General features: G+C 37.2%; 1 protein-coding gene across 6 annotated transcripts in view; it reads right to left on the minus strand.

Annotated features, from left to right (window-relative positions):
* APBA1 (amyloid beta precursor protein binding family A member 1) overlaps window positions 1-19026 on the minus strand; it is an 80852-nt gene that overhangs the window by 12221 nt on the left and 49605 nt on the right. For 3 of the 6 annotated variants that reach the window (XM_004949151.5, XM_424829.8, XM_046905673.1), the window contains exons 3-8: window positions 11149-11250; window positions 8101-8140; window positions 6182-6327; window positions 2620-2652; window positions 1411-1497; window positions 648-833 (exon numbers count right to left, since the gene is read on the minus strand). In XM_004949151.5, the coding sequence (XP_004949208.2) occupies window positions 648-833; window positions 1411-1497; window positions 2620-2652; window positions 6182-6327; window positions 8101-8140; window positions 11149-11250 (594 nt within the window). The remainder of the gene's footprint in view (window positions 1-647; window positions 834-1410; window positions 1498-2619; window positions 2653-6181; window positions 6328-8100; window positions 8141-11148; window positions 11251-19026) is intronic. The other 3 variants (XM_040656042.2, XM_004949153.5, XM_015280326.4) reach the window with 2 other exon arrangements.

Below are 19026 nucleotides of genomic sequence, written 5' to 3' on the forward strand. Positions count from 1 at the left end.
TAATCTGATTACGAGACCGACAACTATATCTCTAGCCACTTCAGTCTGTGTTTGATTTTATCTGCCAGGAACCAAGCTTTACAAAGGGCATAAAACCACCATGCTAGACACATCACTTGTGAAGACAGGATATCAAGGTTGGTAACAGGTATGTTAAACTTAGTAAACCTACACCACGTTCACACAGCTGTCAAGTCTACTTTGGGGGTACTAGAACTAAAAATTATCCTAGCTACCTTTTAACTGAATAGCAGCATCTACTCTTCAAATCAACAACAACAAAAAGATGTTTCTCAGCTGCAGTAATCTTTGAGGTGACATTTGGATCAGAAATTCCCTAGGAAAACAAGCATCTTTAATAGGTATTCATTGTCACCGGCAGATTATGAGCTTGTATAAGTAAACTGTGGCAACGGAACCTCCTTATCACTGCTACAGAAAGATGCTGTGGAAACTTAAAAATGGGAAGCTTTTCTATAAGCATCAATTTTGTGGTTAAAATGCAAGATCCAAACATGCCAACAAAAAGCAAGATGAAATATCTTGCTGCGATTAATGAACACAGTCACTTTCTAGTGGGCTTCAAGCCTACCGAGATGCGCTTACATTTCCAACCCTAGAAAATTATGAGACAGGTAATTCCTTACATCCTCAGACTCGAAGACATGGCAGATCATTTTGTACTGTCTCTTTCCATCCTGGGAAGGGTGAGATGCTTCCACATTATCCTGGGAGTTAGACCGTGGCATTCTCCTACGAGCCATTAGAACAACTATATTCCCTATGTCTGCGATGTAAGAAATGGTCCGCAGGGGATGATCCATCATGGTTTCCTAGGGAACAGAAGAAAAAACAATATGAGAAGCTGTTTTGGTGAAGATTTTACTGGACTCTGAGTACTATGTAAAGACAAAAATGTCAATATAAGACCCTCAGTTAAGCGAAGTTCATACGCTGTGTCATACACAAAAGAAGATGCCAGTAGAAAACAAGAGCTTTGCTTACCAAACGAGTAAAGTTTTCATAAAGTTTTATGAATTCAAATTTACACAAAAACCTCAATATCAGAACCTGAATATGCTGGGGATGTAGGGGTTCAACAAGCAAAGCATTATAGTTTTCAAATTATCACAGTCAAACATTCCTGGCTACTCTGGGCACAATCAGTACTTGTCACATGACAGCTAATAAGAAGTGAGCTGACTGCAGTTAGTTTACCCAAAATTCCTAATAATTTACTACAGACACACCAGTTAATTGCTTATATGACATGGCTCTTGAGCGCGGATTTCTTCCTAGGAAATCCTACAGGGAAATACAAGAGCCAGCACTTTTTGAAAGACAACTTTTGGCAGGCAGGTGGAAGTCTAGTTCAGTAGCCTACTGTTACAAAGTTATCCTCGTCTATACCTGTGTGTCTGCATTCAGTACTTTAATTCTTTGTGTAGAAATGAAGAGGTCCACTTCAGTCATGGGCTGAGATTCCCCTTCCGGAGCCTGCAAGTAAATGGATTAGAGTCAAGTACACACACAAGGAAACACCCTTACTAATGATGTTAGCTCACAAACAGGGGTGTACTAAAACACAGTCACCAGAAGAGCAATGCAAGATAGAGTATTAGACTGCAGAAGCTAAAGAGAAACACAAAGATATGGAAACTATATACGGATTTATGAAAGTGAACTGGATATTATTCAAACAATTGTTAACCCCATAAAAACTTTCCTGGTTATCTTTACTGATCCAATAAAGTTATATGTGACTGCAACATGAACAGTACAAATATTTCATGCAAATTAGAATGGTTCTCCCATTTTTGCCACATTAGCAATCTCACCTTAAAGAATTTTTTTTTCCACACCAGCAACAGAAACACCTAACAGTAACTCTTGCCTGAGAAACTTCTTTTTAAGCTTACAGTCACTGCTCAGACCAACGGGAAAAAAAACATACCAAAGGTGGGTCTAAGCAATTCATACTGCAGTTCTGCTAAGAAAGCCTTCACGGTCAGACAATATCAAATCAAGCATCAACCCCACCACAGAAGTTAGATCTTTGTCAGCAGAAAGCCAATGCTTGTAATTTTTTTTTTTTTACAAGTTAAGATTTGTTAGAAGGTATTTAAAATCTCCATAAAGAAAACTTATTATTAAAGTGAGTCATTATCGGCAGATTACCATGTATATGTAAACTTTTTTTGCATCCAGCAATTTGACACATCTGCGAATCAAACAAATAATTCTTTATCTAGATAAAAGATTAAATAAAAATAGTTTTATTTTTAATCTGTCGTTTTACGGAGTTAGAACCTTCTCCACGTTAGTCCTGTTTCTTTAGCATGGATTTTGGGTACTGCCTGTAACCATTTGGTAATTCCAATTTTTACTCTATTTCTAACATGAAATGGCTCATGATAAGCAACAAAAAAAGGCCAACCAGGCAACTGATTTCTGAGAAATGTCAACTCGTATGGTGGCTCAGAAATAATCTTAAAAAAGAAAACAAACAAAAACTTGCTGGATGCAGAAAATAACACAAAGTAAAAAAGAAAGGCAGAAAAACCTCCCAGAAAACAAAAGAACAGGCATAAAATAAAGCTGATGGAGTTTGTACTGCACCTTCTTCCTGCTTTTGGCTAATTTCTGGGCCATCTGCTTAGCATGGAATAAACAGAGACAGGAGAACAGTTAGAGAAGAATTTACAGAGACTCCAAGTCAAGCAGGAATCTGCATGCTAATGCCAGGGCTCACACACTACTAGCTGCTCTAAATTAATCCCAGCTCAGATTAACTTTCTTTCTTTCTTTCTTCATTTATCCAAGTTTCATGTTGATCATAACCACTTTAAAAAATGAAAAGAAAACACACCAAGAAGAGCAGTCAGGAAACACATAAAAGGTGTTTGTTTGTTTTTTCTTTTCCATTCAAAATACTGCTCTCAACAAACAGGTTTTTGCTTATTTGCTTGTTTGTAAGAGGGGAAAAAAAGAAGCTCCCCCTCATTTGCAGTAGTAGAAGCCATGAGTAGAGTCTTTGAAGCGACACCTGTATAGAAGGTGAGAGAAGAGTTTTAACCATTTTATTCCAATTATTTTCTGATCTAAGGAACTTAAAATCAAGTTGCCTAATACCCGCACATCGCAGCCTTAAAACCAATCAACAACACCACCACCAACATAAAACTTCAGTAGTTTTTCCTGGAAAAACAAGGTGACAGAAGCGACAGAAGCTAACCTTCACCTCCGCTTTCTCTTTCTCACATGCAAATACACCCATGCCAGCATTCACATTACATTTCTGAGCAAAGATTTCCTCTGACAACTGCTTTTTCAAGAAAAGCATGTACTTCACAGCTCCAGCCTCCTAGAACAGTCTCTTGTCACTAATTTGTCACTTGTTCCACTGATTTACATCCGAAGATATACTACCCTACTGCAACAAACATATTTACACACTATTACTGTGACAATAACAAAAAAATAAACGTCATCTTTCTTACAGTCTTGCAAACATTATTCAAGCCAAGGTGAAATGCACTTATGAACCTGCTTACTAGAGAAATGCAATACTCATTAAGCACGCAGATATCCTTTTACTTCCAACAATTAATGTTAGCTAATTAAATTTACAGGCGTTTTTGTGGAGGCTTACCATTGCAAGATTCATGAAGAGAAATTCATAGCTAACTGCTTTTATGGAGAACAAACACAAAGCCTCCACCAAGAGACACAAAAAAAATGTATGCAGGCGCTCACCACTTTAATCTGTCAATTCTAGTGTAAGCAAATCTGAATGTAGCTACTGAAATTTTAAACATGCTGCTTATTTACAAACATGAAAAAACATTCTCACACAGGCTTTCAGTCATCTTTTCCAAATGGAATAACCTGGTGATAGTTGGATAGCCTGGTGATAACAAACCACTGCAAAAGCAATTAGAACAGCTTCATGCTGCAGGCTCTGCATTATATTAACCTACACTGGTGCTGAAGAATACTATCCATATGTTGAATAACAGAGTTCTGATATACACTGGGCAAGGGGGAGACACTAACGAGATAAAGCACTCAAACTCTTCTCCAAAATGAAGCTTCCCTTCCAGACAATTCTCCCCTCCCTCTGTCCCCAGACTGCACATAAATGATCAATCTCATAAAAGTAGAAAAGCATGGGTTGAAAAAATGAGAAATTCAAAATTCTGCTCCTAGTTTCAATGAGAGCATTTACTCTGAATTACTCTTCTTGAAGAATGACTTCCAAGTATTTCACAGAACTGAGGTAATGACATGGAACAACTGATATAAAGAAGTGATTTGACATTACACATAAATGTCATGAAAGAACTTACAGTTCACAAAAAAAAATACCCCCTCAAATTAGGATAATTCCACGCAATAGACTGTCAGTAAAATCTTCTTCACTATTATTTTGCTAATGAAGAGAGGAAGATTACTTCAATGTGCTTAGAAAGAACAGAAGCTACCTGACCTAGACAAAACAATGCATTTTTTAAATATGAAGAGTCTCTTCAACTAAACAAAATGTAACTACGTAATTACTCGCAATTTTCAAAGTCTTAAATCTTTACAAATGAACAAGATTCCACTTTCTGGCTTAGATACACTCAAGCCATTTAACTTCTACAAAAAATGTACTGCAACTTATTGAATGCATAAAAGATACTTGGTAAACAAAATACGCAGAATATTAAATTATTGTCACATATGACTTCAATCTTAAATTACATTGAGCAATTCAATTATTTGTTAGCTCAAATTTGAGAGATCTCCTGATGAAAAATAATAAAGAAAGCTGTTATTCTGTATAAAAATTGTAGCATCAATTCTGCACAAATCAGGTGTGAACTGTAAACACGAAAGTTTTTTTTTTTCCTATACTGCTGTAAGTATTAAACATGAATTTCAAGTAAACCACATTGTTTTCCATGCCATTTGAATGAATAAGACTACAGTCAGAAAACAGTTCAATTCCCTTCCTAATACTAAAAGTACATTTTGGTGGTAGTATGAAATCAATTAAGTATGATGGATGTCTTCAAAGCATTGTATCTGTTACAACTTATGTTGACTTCACATAGTTATGTGTTCATGCAACAAAACCCTCAACTCTTCTGCCTTTATCTGCAGAGGTACTTGTAAAAAAAAAAAAGTATGGAGAACTGTTCTCAAAGTTTGTTCATATTTTGAAGGAATTAGTGTATGTTCTAACTGCTCTGCTAAAAGGAAGCATTAGATGAATTATTAAATTCAAAAGGAACACACTCAGATTAGAAGGTATGTGAACACAACAGGCCTTAAACAAAGCTGTTCCCTCTTTTCCAATACTCTTAAGTTTACAGATTTTTCTAAGATCCGTCTTAATTCACAAACTTCAGTTTCTACCCTACAGATAAATGTCACATCCAACATACTCCATAAAAAAGCTTGAGTAAGGCACAAGTATCACTACCAATATTTTACACGTTTGACCTAAGGCCTATCTTAAGTGGTGATCAACCTATGAGTAGGAACTCTATCTGTCATAATGAAGTTCTCACTAAAATGTTTGGCTTGAATGGCAATCGCCAACAAAATCAATCAAAACCAACACCAAAGATCCTAAGGGGCAGAGGGGCATATTTACATCTCCATCACCTAGAAGGAGAAGAACATAATCTGCCAAAGAACTGTACAATGGTATTGTGTGCCATGCAGTAAATAAACAATTTTCTGAAATTCACATAGTTTCAGAAAATTATGCGCACAAGCTTGCTTTTACCAGGTCAACCATGCAACTACTAGGACCTCTGCCCTATGACAAATTCACTGTAACCAAGAACATGCAAGCCTGTTCATTTAGATGAATGTATAAATTATGGATTTGATGAGTGAAATAAGCTGAACAGATTCCTTCGATTCCTCTCATGTTGAGGCACAGCAGTGCTTAGGCATAACAGAAGCCTCAAAAAGAATTTTATTCTGCTAATGAATTTCTTAGAATCTGGTTAACTTTTCTTTATCACTCCTGTTCAAAAAGCAGCGCTACATAAGTGATTTACCTTGCAAAAAATACGGCACTTAACCTTCCTGAAAGCACAGACAACCCTACACAAGAAAAGTACTGCTTACATATCCACAATCTTAAGGTACAGCATGAAAAGCAGCCGGAATCATTCCTCACCTTGATCCTGCTGACAGCTTCCTGAGCCTGCATCATCCTCACATTCTTGGAGGGAGTTTTATCAGACAGGAGCTGAGTTGAACCAAGGTAATTGGCAGCAAAAATGATCCCATCAATTAAGTCTTCAGGATCGCAAGGTCCAGGGACTGTAACAGAGGAGAGAAATCACTGCGGAGAATCACACCGAATCATGGCAAAATACAACACTGACAACTTGAGCTGTAAATGCTCCTCTGGATTATTACAGTTTACCATGACAACATGGCAAACAGTACTTTCAGAGTGCACGAAGTAAAAGCTCTCAACATCTCTTCCACAAAAACTGTAATCGTTAATCCAATCTGCCTCTTACAATAGCTCATCCTTTTGTGAAAGGAATCGCCCTATGACAAAATAATCTCTCAGAGCTTTTGCTGTTACGAAGAAACATGAGTATGAAGCTCTTCCCTCATCCACCAAAAATCGCCTTGCAACTGTAAGACAGTTACAACTAAAAGAGAAAGGGTGTAATTTAAGACTAGCCATCAGTCACTTGCTCACTGTTAGCCACAGTTAGTACACAGCAGAGGAACCTCCCTGGCAATGCTTTACAGGTACCAACACCTCTCTCTTAACAAGGAGACTGATAGCCCAATTAAACAAATTACTTTCCTCCCACAAGCCTTTAAAAATCATTCAGTCTCAACAAGGATATTAAGGGAAAGAAGACAATCCAGTAAAAACGTTGCTATATATGCAGAGCACAGGATGTTCCATTGGGAAAAAGCAGCGCTTAAGTCCCAAAAGATTATCATCTGACTCTCATCAACTTCCCTGGAAAGTCAGAGGGTGATGAAGTGTTGAATGCCTAACAATTTAAATCATTATAAAGCAGCATTATTATCTGCAACTTTTAGATATAATTGCCAAACACACACACACAAAAGCTGTATATCTAAAACTGCAACGGTATGTTGGAGCCCAAAGTTCAACATTATTCCAAATGCCAATTCTGTTTTAATTATAATGCAAGAGACCAACAACTAAGAACAAGCATGAGAAACTTGAGCCCTGAAGAAATGCAAGTCATTTTTAAGAATAAAATAACAGATTAAGAGATTAGTACAACGATCAATATGCAGTCTAAAGAGAATGACTGATAATCTTATTAATCATTTAAATACAGTAAACTGTAAAGCCATCCAAGGAGTTCCAAGGCAGTCAAAATGGCCAACTCTATTTCCAGCACTTTGTAAAGCACACGTTGCAACTGCTAGTGGGGCAAAACAACAAATGAAACTTCGAATTTTTGGCCTCTGTCATGCTCTCATAATAACAGAACTGGATTTTTATTTATTTATTTTTTACAGTGCGGAGTGCAGATTCACACAAAAGGTAACATGAGTTCAGGTAGTAGATAATTTGGTTTCTCACATCATTCTCAATAAACATTTCACTAGTACAACCTGAACTCTATGACAGGAAGCATTATGTAATTAGAGGGCAAGTAGCTGTAAAGCAGTGCAGATCTCCTCTGACAGGCCTACCAATTAGTCCCATTAATTCAATCCTGCTAATTAATCCAACTGAGACTGGAATGAGCATGCCACTTGAAATCACTGCTAGACAGAGCACTACAGTCATCTCGCTTAACCTCTTTTCTTTGTTCATCATAAAAAATTTAGCAGCGTTTTATGTGATACTGATAAAAGTCTAGTGGATCAGACAGAAATTTGGAATGAAACGCTAAAAAATAAAAGACATGCGTATTCCTGAACTTCAGAAAGAGCCTAGTAGGATTTAGCTCAGTTTGATCTAAATTGGTGCACCCAACTCCAGTAGTTTTTCTATTCAGCAAATGAAAACAAAATGTTATACATTATAAATACTGGAATTCTTAAGATATGCAAAAATATTTAGAAACTGTAGAACCACCTTACCTTCAACATAGGTTGGAAATGAAGCCAAGCTTTTTCTGGACTGCAATTAAAACAAAGAACAGAGCATGTGCATATACAGATTAAAAAGGTCTCCATACCAAAAAGAAAAAAGAATCTATTAAAGGAAGATCACTGTTTATTAAGATTTACTATTCTATCTGGTAGTTTCAGACTTTAACCACACAGGTAAGTTCAGTGTATTCCCTTTATGTGTTTAGCTATCAGGCAGAATGCTAAGCTCAGTTTTCAGTTATGTGCTGGTATTTGTTAGCCTATTAACTACCTATCAAACGGTGCTCTGCTTTCACTAATCAAAAGGTATGCAGGAAAACACATCACAACTCAAATATCAGAGTTTTCCCACCACAAACAGATGCCATGTAGAAATACACAATATTACCTTATGCTTTTGTTACTCAAGACCAAAACCAACAGCTTAGTTAGTTATTCACTAACCAAATTTTGTTATTCATTACGATTGTTCTTACATGTATCCCTCACGTCAATACAGCCTATTAAAAACATTTCAGATTTTATATCCTGTGGTATAATTGAAGTCACTAGAACTCTGACACCAGCTCTATTTACGCTGTATCAAGCATAAAAATGTATTTGTTAGCTTCAATTCTCTAAAAGGTGAATGGCTCAAAAAACCCTGTCTTACATATGTCAATACACAGTGCAAAGGAAGACCTAATTCCCATCTGCAGCCTTCCATGTGAAAGACACTGGCTAACCACCTGAAAGCTACAAATCCAGTAAGACTCACCATGTTGTTATACTCTGTAACATACGTTGGAAAACTCAAAGAAAATTCAATGTGCCACATATAGGTAATAATAGATAATGGAAACAGATGCTGTTGTCGTGAGCATCACAGGTAAGAATTTTGGATAGCCCAAAGATTACAAAACTTTAATGAACCTATAGCTGATTTGTATCAGCAGTAACTCCTTCAATGACTGCCCAACACAGTAATATTAAAAGAAGAGCCATGTATGGTCAGAATAATGCACAGTATCTTAGACAACTTCAAGCTGCATTTGTACATATTCACATTTATACCAGTACGCCAGATTAGTTTCCTTTATTGAAGGAAACTTACTAGGGTTTTGTATGATAGTGATAAGATACAGGTAAACCAGGAAGGTCTCTCTTAAGTGACAGACTGAGTGACTAACCCCAAAAAGTCTTTTCCATTTTTGCAAATGGAAAATACATGTAAGTAATTTTTTTTTTTCAAGCACTGATACAGGTCTTGCTATAAAAACCACTGAAGAAAGAAAAACAAAACATACATGACAGCCAACAGTCTGTGCAACCTTTAAGTACTTGTTCCTTCTAAAAATGACTAGGCTGTACCGCAAAACTAAGAAGGCTCCCCATCAGAGGTAGTACTAGCATAAATAAAGATGTCAATAAACCACCATCTCCTGCTGCCAAGGCATACCCAGCTGCTGCGAGGATAGAGACATTCATTTGCAGATGTGTGGATCTTTCACCTCTTCAGATTAATGTCTTTTACTCCACCACCTACCCACACAGACTCAACAATCATTTGCTATCGCTACTTGCGTGGAGCTCAGAGGGATACTCAGCAGATGGACGCTGACCACAGCCAGAGGACAAATCCACTGCACATCACAGACAGCTTATGCAAAGAAACGTCTTTTCCGAAACACTTTTTTTTTTTCTTTTTAAATTCAAACAGAGTGCCCAAAGTTTATAAATACAGATTTGGCAACTATTCAGCCATCTGGCTAGCTGATACAACTTCTTTTAGAGATAAAACCATTAAACTGTCATCATTCACGCTCTTACAGTGAAAACTCTCACAAAAAAAATTGTATTTATTTTTTTTTGTTTGTTTGTTCTTAATCCAGGTCAAAGGATATTCCACTAAGACTACAGGAATACTAAAGAAACAGGCAAAATTGCTGATAAGATTAAATCTACACCTTTTAATTTTAATTATCCACGAATAATGAAATGCTGAGATCATCAATATTTCATTACTCTTGTTAGTATTTTTACTGCCCTTTGGCGTAGTGTTACACAAACTGTATTTTTAAAAAAGGTTTTATTAACATCTTAAAAGAATTCCCCAAAACTATGACTGTGTTTTATCACTATTCTTGCACAAAGATACTAAAGCGGGCATTATCGCTCATTTGAGGGGAAGAAATGGTCTTATACATCCTACTGTGGATTCTGGTTTACTGTCATTAACTGTCACCATGTGTGAACACATTATAAAAACTGAAATGAGCAGCACCTTATCTTGTTTTTGATTTTTCCCTTTTCCTCTGAGTAAGTTTATCTAAAAATCGTTAACAGTTAGAAAGTACGTGAAGTAACAAAGTCTATAAGCTGAAGAAATCTAAAGGCTTGAAGAAGCTAATAATATTGCAGCTAAAAATGTAATGGTGCAATCCACTGATTGAAAAAAAGGAATTAAAGCCAAACTTTGAGTAGGTGGAACTAGCATGCTGTAAAAAGCTAATAGATGAAATAATGCGTAAGAAAGTATTTAGCTTTATTGTGCAAAGCATGGAGTCATGAACTCCTAAATTCTGACTGTGAATCACTGGCAAATTATCATCATTTAGTTCTTCCAACAGTTCAGTCTGCTAAAATACTAAGCAGAAAAAATTACTACTTAATTAATTTTATTTAAGTAGAGTCATTCAGCTCTCTGAGGAACATTACTTCCTTTTTTGGAAGACATTTTGAATGGGAAAAAAGAAAGGAGCTCCGTCGTTTGCCTCTAATACGAAAGTGACTTCTGCTGTTGTTCTTCCAGCCTGTTAAGTAACTTTTGTGGCACCCAAACAGAGTCAGAAATGCCATGATAAGCCTTCTTAAGTATGTCAGAAATTCAGTCGGACAGCCAGGCAAGCGCAAGGGAAAGAAGCTGTAAATCAGCCTTGTAGTTTGTTGCAGTATTGACAGAAGAGAAGGGATTGCACAGGTATAAGAGGGGAATGACAACAGAAAGGCATGAGCAGCATGAACAAGACTGTGGCTTTTAAAAAGATTTCACTCTACCTCTTTTTTAGTGGAGGGCTCTGCTGTACTGCAGACATCCTGGTGATGTTGCCTACTTGACGACTCAGCACCCCGAGGTGAAGAAGAATCTGGAGATGGAGACTAGACATGGCAAGAAAATAAAATTAAATAATAATCTGAGTGACCAATGTAGAAATTCTTCTTTCATAATTTCCTCTCACTTGGCAGAGGAAATAAGAAATGAGAGTGAAAAAAAAGGAAAAATAAAAAAACAGAACAGGACAAACATTTTTGAGATGCTGTAACCCTTGATTTAATCACAATGATTACACGCAACTCAGCACCTCACTGGACTTGGTCTGAACAGCTAAATCTTTTTTAAAAACCGTTTACTTATCAGTCATGTATGAAATGCAACAGGTGGAAAACTTGAAAATCTGTACACAATGGCAAGGAAGACCAAGCCAGAAAGTGTGTCATAATGCCATTTTTGTGTGGTAAATGGAGGACTGTCTGTGGCACTGGGACAACTGCTTACATTTACTGTCAGCATTCAACCAAGCTGCAGTCACAGGGCTGCCAGTTGCACACAAACATTCCTGTTACATGCAGGCAAATGATTTTGTGAGCTTTCTGAAAGCTGTGAGCAACACAGATCCATGTTCTAGAATTTTGACATTCTAGGAAAGAAAACATGAAGTCATTAAGCAGAACTAAGCTGTGATGGCAGACAGGTGAGTTGATCATGACCAGAGAATGGATTTTGCTCAAGATACCTTACTCTTAACTGTCAAATTGTAAAGATGGAAGAGAAGACTGCAATTTCTCCTAGCAGCACATAGACTTTCAGGTATGATAAACCCAAAGTGGTAAATTAATTTCATGTAAGCAGAAGTAGGCTGCAAAAGTTGTCCATAAATGTCATTCCACTATCTTTAAAAACACCTTTTATTAACTGTACAAAGTAATACTAACAAATTGAAGGACTTCTTGACGTACTCAGTGGCTATAGAGTACCAGTATAATAAATGGTCCCTCAATCTAGACACTGTACAAACTTAGAAAATATTGCACAGTTCATTCTTTAATCTAAACAACACATATGCCCCCCTACATCAAATTTCCTAGTTTCCTTTACTTCTTTAAACCATAGATAATTTTGTGAAGAAACTGTCTCTCATACCATTTCCTAGTCATTCAGCATCATCACATTAGAACACCGCAGCAGAAAAACAAATCGAACAGCATACAAAGCAGTATAATGGGATTTCCAGCTCTATGTGATCTGTCAGTATTTTGGCAATTGTGGGAAAGCCTATTCTAATCAGAGGCTGCTCCTGATGAACGCTGGTAATGAACGCCATAGTGAGGTACCTAAAGACCACAGAAGGGCAGACTGAAGTGCAAGTGTGACACAACAGTGAGCTGGAATTAATGATGGTGACCAAAACGTATGAGAGTACAAAGCGTCAAGCCAGCATGCATTTTAAAGGCAGATTTTAGGAGGGTACTTGCAAAACATGTCTGTGCACATGACAAAATATAAATCCTCTAAGGCAACTTTGGCGTTTGGTTATACAAGCTGGGTTTTTAACTCAGCAGAGACAGATTTCTACAACCTCCTTTGACACAGGGAATTTGGCCAGTTCAACAGTTCATCACTGACAGCAGAAGAGTCAAATGGCATCCTTTCATTTTCACAAACAATTAGATGGCACATCAGTCAAAACAGACAAGGGCTGCAAGGGGCTGCAACATCACTGCTGTGAGCTGGCAGGTAACTCCTGCTATGCTTCTGCTCTGGTTGAAGTATTGAGTTCTAAGAAATAGCGTACAAAAATAATAATAATAATAATAATAATAATAATAATAATAATAATAATAAATAAAAAAAATCTAAGTTTTGCAAGATTATCTTCGAAGATGAAACCATAAAGTAATATTCTCTCCTCCTCTATCTGTTTATTCTCATATCTGAAAAAAGGCTAATGTGAATACTTGGCAAATGTTAGAATTACAGTGAATTAATAAATGTTACCACAGAGTTAGCAACCGATACCTTTTACAGATGTCTCTGTAACAGCAGTAAAAGAGCAGTCCCTGGATCTCCCTGCATTTTCAATCACAACTGCAGCACAAAAGTGAGATGACTACCTGACAGACTGGATGCAGCTGTGAAATGGTCTGTAAGACTACTATCTGTGCTTGCACTGTCAGACTGAAAGTCATTTCTCTTTATACCACTGGCATTCATGCAGGTGCTGCAAGAGAGATGCAAGTTCCCTTGACTTGCTGTGTAGCTATCCAAGAGGTACACAGGTACACATACTGGAATGTGGTATTCCAGTACCACAGGCACCTAACTGCACAAGTGGCAACTATTACCTTAAAGCATGCATCCTCACTGTGTTCCCATTCCTACAAGCTGCATATTGTTTTTGCATTAGGACTAAATACAGTGGGAGAACACTATTATCAACCTAATAATAGCACCAGTATATTTGTAAGACTAAACTTCAAACAGTAAATAAAAAAAAAGTGAAGAATATCATCATTTAGCATCAGCTGTTTCCAGAAAAAAAAAAAACACCTTTAAAATGCCAGAAAACTTTCCTATTTACACACTGAAATAATAACAAAGTCTATCTCACTTAAACCACTTAAACCAGGCTGCTGACATTTAAAAATTTTGCACCATTTAAAACATACAACAGTTACTTCAGCTGCACTACAAACACCTTCACTGAGCTATCTTCATCTACAAAATTAAGCAGCCACGAAACTGACCACAAAGCCTTCCATATGCAGTTTGAATGTTTGCTCATTTTTTCCTTTTTTCTGAAGCGGAAAAAAATAAAGAAGAAAAAAGAAAAAGAAGAAAAAAAGAATCCTCTTCCCTAACCAAAATTATCAAAACCAAATATCAAACCGCCTACAAAGTTTGCTACATGAGAAGAAACAAGTACTGTCCATGAATACTTTTCTACCAGCAAGGTTAGCCTCTGAAGAAGAAACGCTTAGTTTTCCTTCACATCACAATGCTTGCTCAGAGCCACCACTTACAATCCACAAGGAAAGAATGCAGTCACAGTCTGGAAGTAGCTTTTGTACCCACAGTGAAATAAACTGACAAATCACAGCAGACAGGTAACTTGCACAGCTACTGTACAAACTGAATTCTAAAATAAATGCTTACTGACTGCTTCGTTGTCTGATAACGAAACAAGTTCCAGAAACCAAACAAAAATGCTTTCAGAACAAACAAAATAAATGCATGTGAAGCATGATGTTATTACATAGAGAGGTCCACCAGTGGAATGCAAGTTTTTCCTAAAGTGCAGTAATAAAAAAGTACAAGTTGCCCTCTTGAATACCTACTTACATTTTTCTTACGATACTCAACCTGGTACATCCAAAAATTTTCCATGTCAATTTCAGTGATGTTTGCTTCTAACAAACACGCAACTCTCTCCACTTGAGAATGCTTCCCTACTATTGCTCAGAGGAATTCAGTAACAGAACTTGTAACTGGAGAGGGTGAAGCATTGTGTTGCATGGAACCTATCCAGGTCAGCCCAGCTGGCTGCTGAGTAACTCGTGAAGAAAAACATAACCAACACTGAATCTTCTTCAATCACAACCACCTGCTCTTGCTTTATAAAAGCAATGCTGTTTTACCCATTTATGGCAGCAGAGTATCTAAAGTCAGTATAACCTTGGGACACAAACAAAACTGGGACAGAAAGGATGAAATACTACTTCAGCAAATCAAGATGAAGTTAAACAGAAGACTATTAATTAAACAGTCAACATACAGGCTTCTTGGCCAAAGAACAGCAGATTAACTCCTCCTCCTGTATACTAACTCCCAGGAGATAACTGGGTAAAGCAAAGGCTTTAAATTCAATTGACCTCAGTGATAAAAAGTCCCCTGCACGTTACTACATATATTAAGCAAAGGTCAAAGCACTATAAAATTTTCAGATCCAGAATGCAAGTATAGTCAGATCTGAAATTTTGCAAGCAGTGCTCAGTTGTTATAATTGCCCATCCAGTGTAATCTATTAAACTGTTTCTTGCTATTGATATAAAACTGACTTTCAGACCATGACTGCATTCTCTGTACACTGTATATAGTGTTATTAAGCATTATACATTCGGTATTGTTATGAGCTAGTGTTGAAGTTCTTTACTTCAGGAGGAGAAAGAGGAAAGAAAATGCACCTAAATTCCACAGCTAAAGTTTTTAATAAGCAATCCACCATGACTGTTCTCTTTCAGGACTTGATTCAAAGTATACCCCATAGAAGACAAGAGGAGACAGACCATCCGTTTAACAGAGACTGGACTGGGACCTTGACCTTGTCAGAAACTCTCTTACAATCCACACAATCCCCAGTTAAGCAGGATATTACGCATATTCGCTACTCTTCTTCAGAAAGACATAAAACAAATTCTGTCTGATCACGTAAGTAATAACGTAATAGTATTTAGAATCACAGAATCACTGAGGTTGAAAAAGACCTCCATGATCATCCAGTCCAACTGTCCACCAGTCACCAATATTTCCTCACTAACCCATGTCCCTCAACACAACATCCAAACGTTCCTTGAACACCTCCAGGGTCGGTGTCTCCACCACCTCCCTGGGCAGCCCATTCCAGCACCTGACCACTCTCATGAGAGACAGTATTTCCTAATATCCTGTATATTCCTAATAACCTGAATCTCCCCTGGTGCAACTTGAGGCCATTCCCTCTAGTCCTATTACTAGTTACATGGGAGAAAAGGCCAACCCCCGGCTCACCACAACTTCCCTTCAGGTAGTTTTAGAGACCAATAAGGCCACTTTTGAGCTTCCTCTTCTTTAGACCAAACAATCCCAGTTCCCGCAGCTGTTCCCCGTAAGATCTGTGCTCCTGATCCTTCACAGCTTTGCTGTCCTTCTCTGGACACATTCCAAGGCCTCCATGTCTTCCTTGCAGTGAGAGGCCCAAAACTAAACACAGTACTTGAGGTGCGGCCTCACAAGACTTATATAAGTCTGATTTCTGATTCTTAAGAATGGAACTAGAAATTATTAAGAATGGAACTAGAAATTAGATTGCTGGATCTTAGGAAAGATAGGGAGAGATCTATAAGGATCATGAAATCCAACTCCTGGCTCTGCAAAGGACTACTCAAAATTCAAACTCTACGTCTGAGAGTGCTGAAGGTTAAAAGGCAATCTAGCACAGACTTACAGGACTAATGATACTAAGTGAGGGCACAAGCAAATGATAAAGCGAAGAACAGTATTCTACAATTGAGAAATGCCAATTGAGAATGACACGAAAACTTAATCACCAATCTTAAAGAACTGGATGCAAGATGTAGTGATTCGACATAGGACCATACTACTAAGGAAAATGGCATCATGATTTTCTCATATACAACCCTCAGCTGGTACTCCACTCAGAAAACTGCACATCACAGGACCACAATGTAGATCTTAAAAAGTGAGGACACTAAATGAATGGTGTATTTCTTGCATACATATTTTCAAGCAGATGGTAGTGTACTTTCTGACATTCTTTACAGAAAATACCTTTTTTTTTTTTTTTTTTTTTTTTTAATGTGACTACATTACTGCATTATCTTTTCAGCAGTATCCTCAGCTACTAAGAAACTCTGACTGGCTTTCTTATGTGTGATTGGTGAATCACCATAAAACTTTCTGCCCCAGGGATTAAAACATATATAAATATTTCCTTCTTAAATGGGCTTTCTATATAATTTTAAGACTGTGATCTCGACAGAAAGATGACCTACCTATATTCTTTGTGCTCAACAAAGAGTTTTAAAAGGTTCAGAGAAAGAAAACAGTATCTTAATAATACAAACTCATATTTATTTCACTTCTATTCTTCCACTCTCTCCCAGTTCATCTATTAGTGAAACCTACTTAATTATTTAAAACAGACTTCTTTATTCCCTTGTTAATAAAACATCAGTCATGCTCTGGAAAAAGTGAAGCAACTTCACCTCCATAAAGACGCTCCATTTCTGGACTCATCACAATTGAGAAAATCCTACAGCTGAGAACTCAAGGATTGAAATGAAATACTTATAACCAAAAAGAACAGAGACGCAGACAATGCAGCACAGTTCCATTCTACGTGAAAGGCTTACTTTAAGCTGTGAGTTTCCACCTCACAAATCCAAACCATCTATGTATTCAGTTTGAATTTGCACTAGGCTTTATTCTTATGATTCACCATCTCAAGTGTCTGCAGAGAAACAGAGACTGTGGCCACCATTGAGGGATCTTTACAAAACTTAAAGCTTGGAACACAGCAACAAAACATTCCTTGCAGGTCAGCAAAACAGTTTTAAGATCTATAACTCCATAAATAACTGAACAGACTTCAGTTAAGTCATGGCATTTAGTTTTGAGAGCAGGGAATTTTTTCTCCCTCAAAACCACTGTTTTCTCCTGATTGTGGTGGAAATAAAGTAGGTAGTCTGCCTCTATTCTTTGGTCATGAGAAGACAGAAATACTCCTTAAACACCAGCCAAAAAAAGACCTACTTGAGTGTTTGTGCCTTCTGCTCAATTTCTCAGCAGGCCCCTGTATTTCCACAACATAAAAAGCCACTATTCTCACAGCTGACATTTTAAAGATGGTTTTCAGACCTTTTGTACAATTTATATAACAGAATACTTCACCTTATTCTGAAGTATCTCCTACACAGAACTGTTATTCCTTTTTTTACTCTGCATCCATGTACTGCAAATATCTTTTACACTGATCTTTAAACACCACAATTCCTGTGCTTGGCTAAGTATACCCACAACAAATTTCTAATGGAGAATCTGAAAAGAGTAATAGGCATGAGCTACCCAAATGGAGTGCAGGTCTTCCATGGAGATAACTGTGGGCATTGAGAACAGTATCCCCTTAGGGTATCCACCACTCTCAGATGTGCATACCATAAGCTTCACACTGGTCTCCAGCTATAAGCATTATTCAGTAGCATATGAATAGAGTATCTCCAGTTTCACAGTGACAAAACTTAACCTAACTGCAGGTCCACAGCTCTTTTCCAACTTGGATCAGTTTCCTGATGTCACATTTCTCACAGCAGAGCAGCTCTAACCATTAATGCACTTGAAAAAGATATGCTCGTGAGGCTATATCCAAGTGACCTTCCACTTTGGTTTTAAAATATTCTCAGATAAATAGATTTTAGAAATGTACGTTGATTTTTCCTATCTCGCGTCAAACTACAAATAAAATAAAATAAGTAAAATAAAATACTGTATTTTTTACAAGGGCACAAAGAGTTGTTCAGCTTTTATCAAATACACAAGTACTGTACCTTTCCACAAACCACTTGGTACATTTCTTACCCAAGAGAAAGCATCACTAAAGAAGGTGCACAAGACCACTGCAGCAAACAGTGTCCATTGTTAAATATTAAGCAGATAGTTGGTTACCCTATTCACACAAGTCTGCTGTCTACCTCTGACATCACCATGCTACTCATTTATTGCAGAAGAACTCCTCATGGCTGTTGAGTAATTTTCATTCTTTGTATACTTACAAAACATTTGCTGTGGGAAGAAATACATCGGAGAGTCTGAAATTCCTGGTAGATTAAATATTGAGTAAACATGGAAACACGGCTTCTTAAAAACAAACAGACTTTTACTCAAGTGATCTATATCTTTCAGTTATGCTTATTGCTTAAATCTTTCCTAAGTGCCAAACTATACCCAGCTGCAGGCTAGCCAAAAACTTGATTGCTAGCTTCTCAAAATAGTCTCTGGACAGTATAAAATCATCTTTGTCCACACATTCTTCTATGAAATTATCATCCAAATGCTGAGCACTAAGGAGTGACAGTCGCTTTACTGTGAAAAAAGGAAAAGAG

This window comes from Gallus gallus, chromosome Z (assembly GCF_016699485.2).
Source record: "Gallus gallus isolate bGalGal1 chromosome Z, bGalGal1.mat.broiler.GRCg7b, whole genome shotgun sequence".
Taxonomy (NCBI): domain Eukaryota; kingdom Metazoa; phylum Chordata; class Aves; order Galliformes; family Phasianidae; genus Gallus; species Gallus gallus.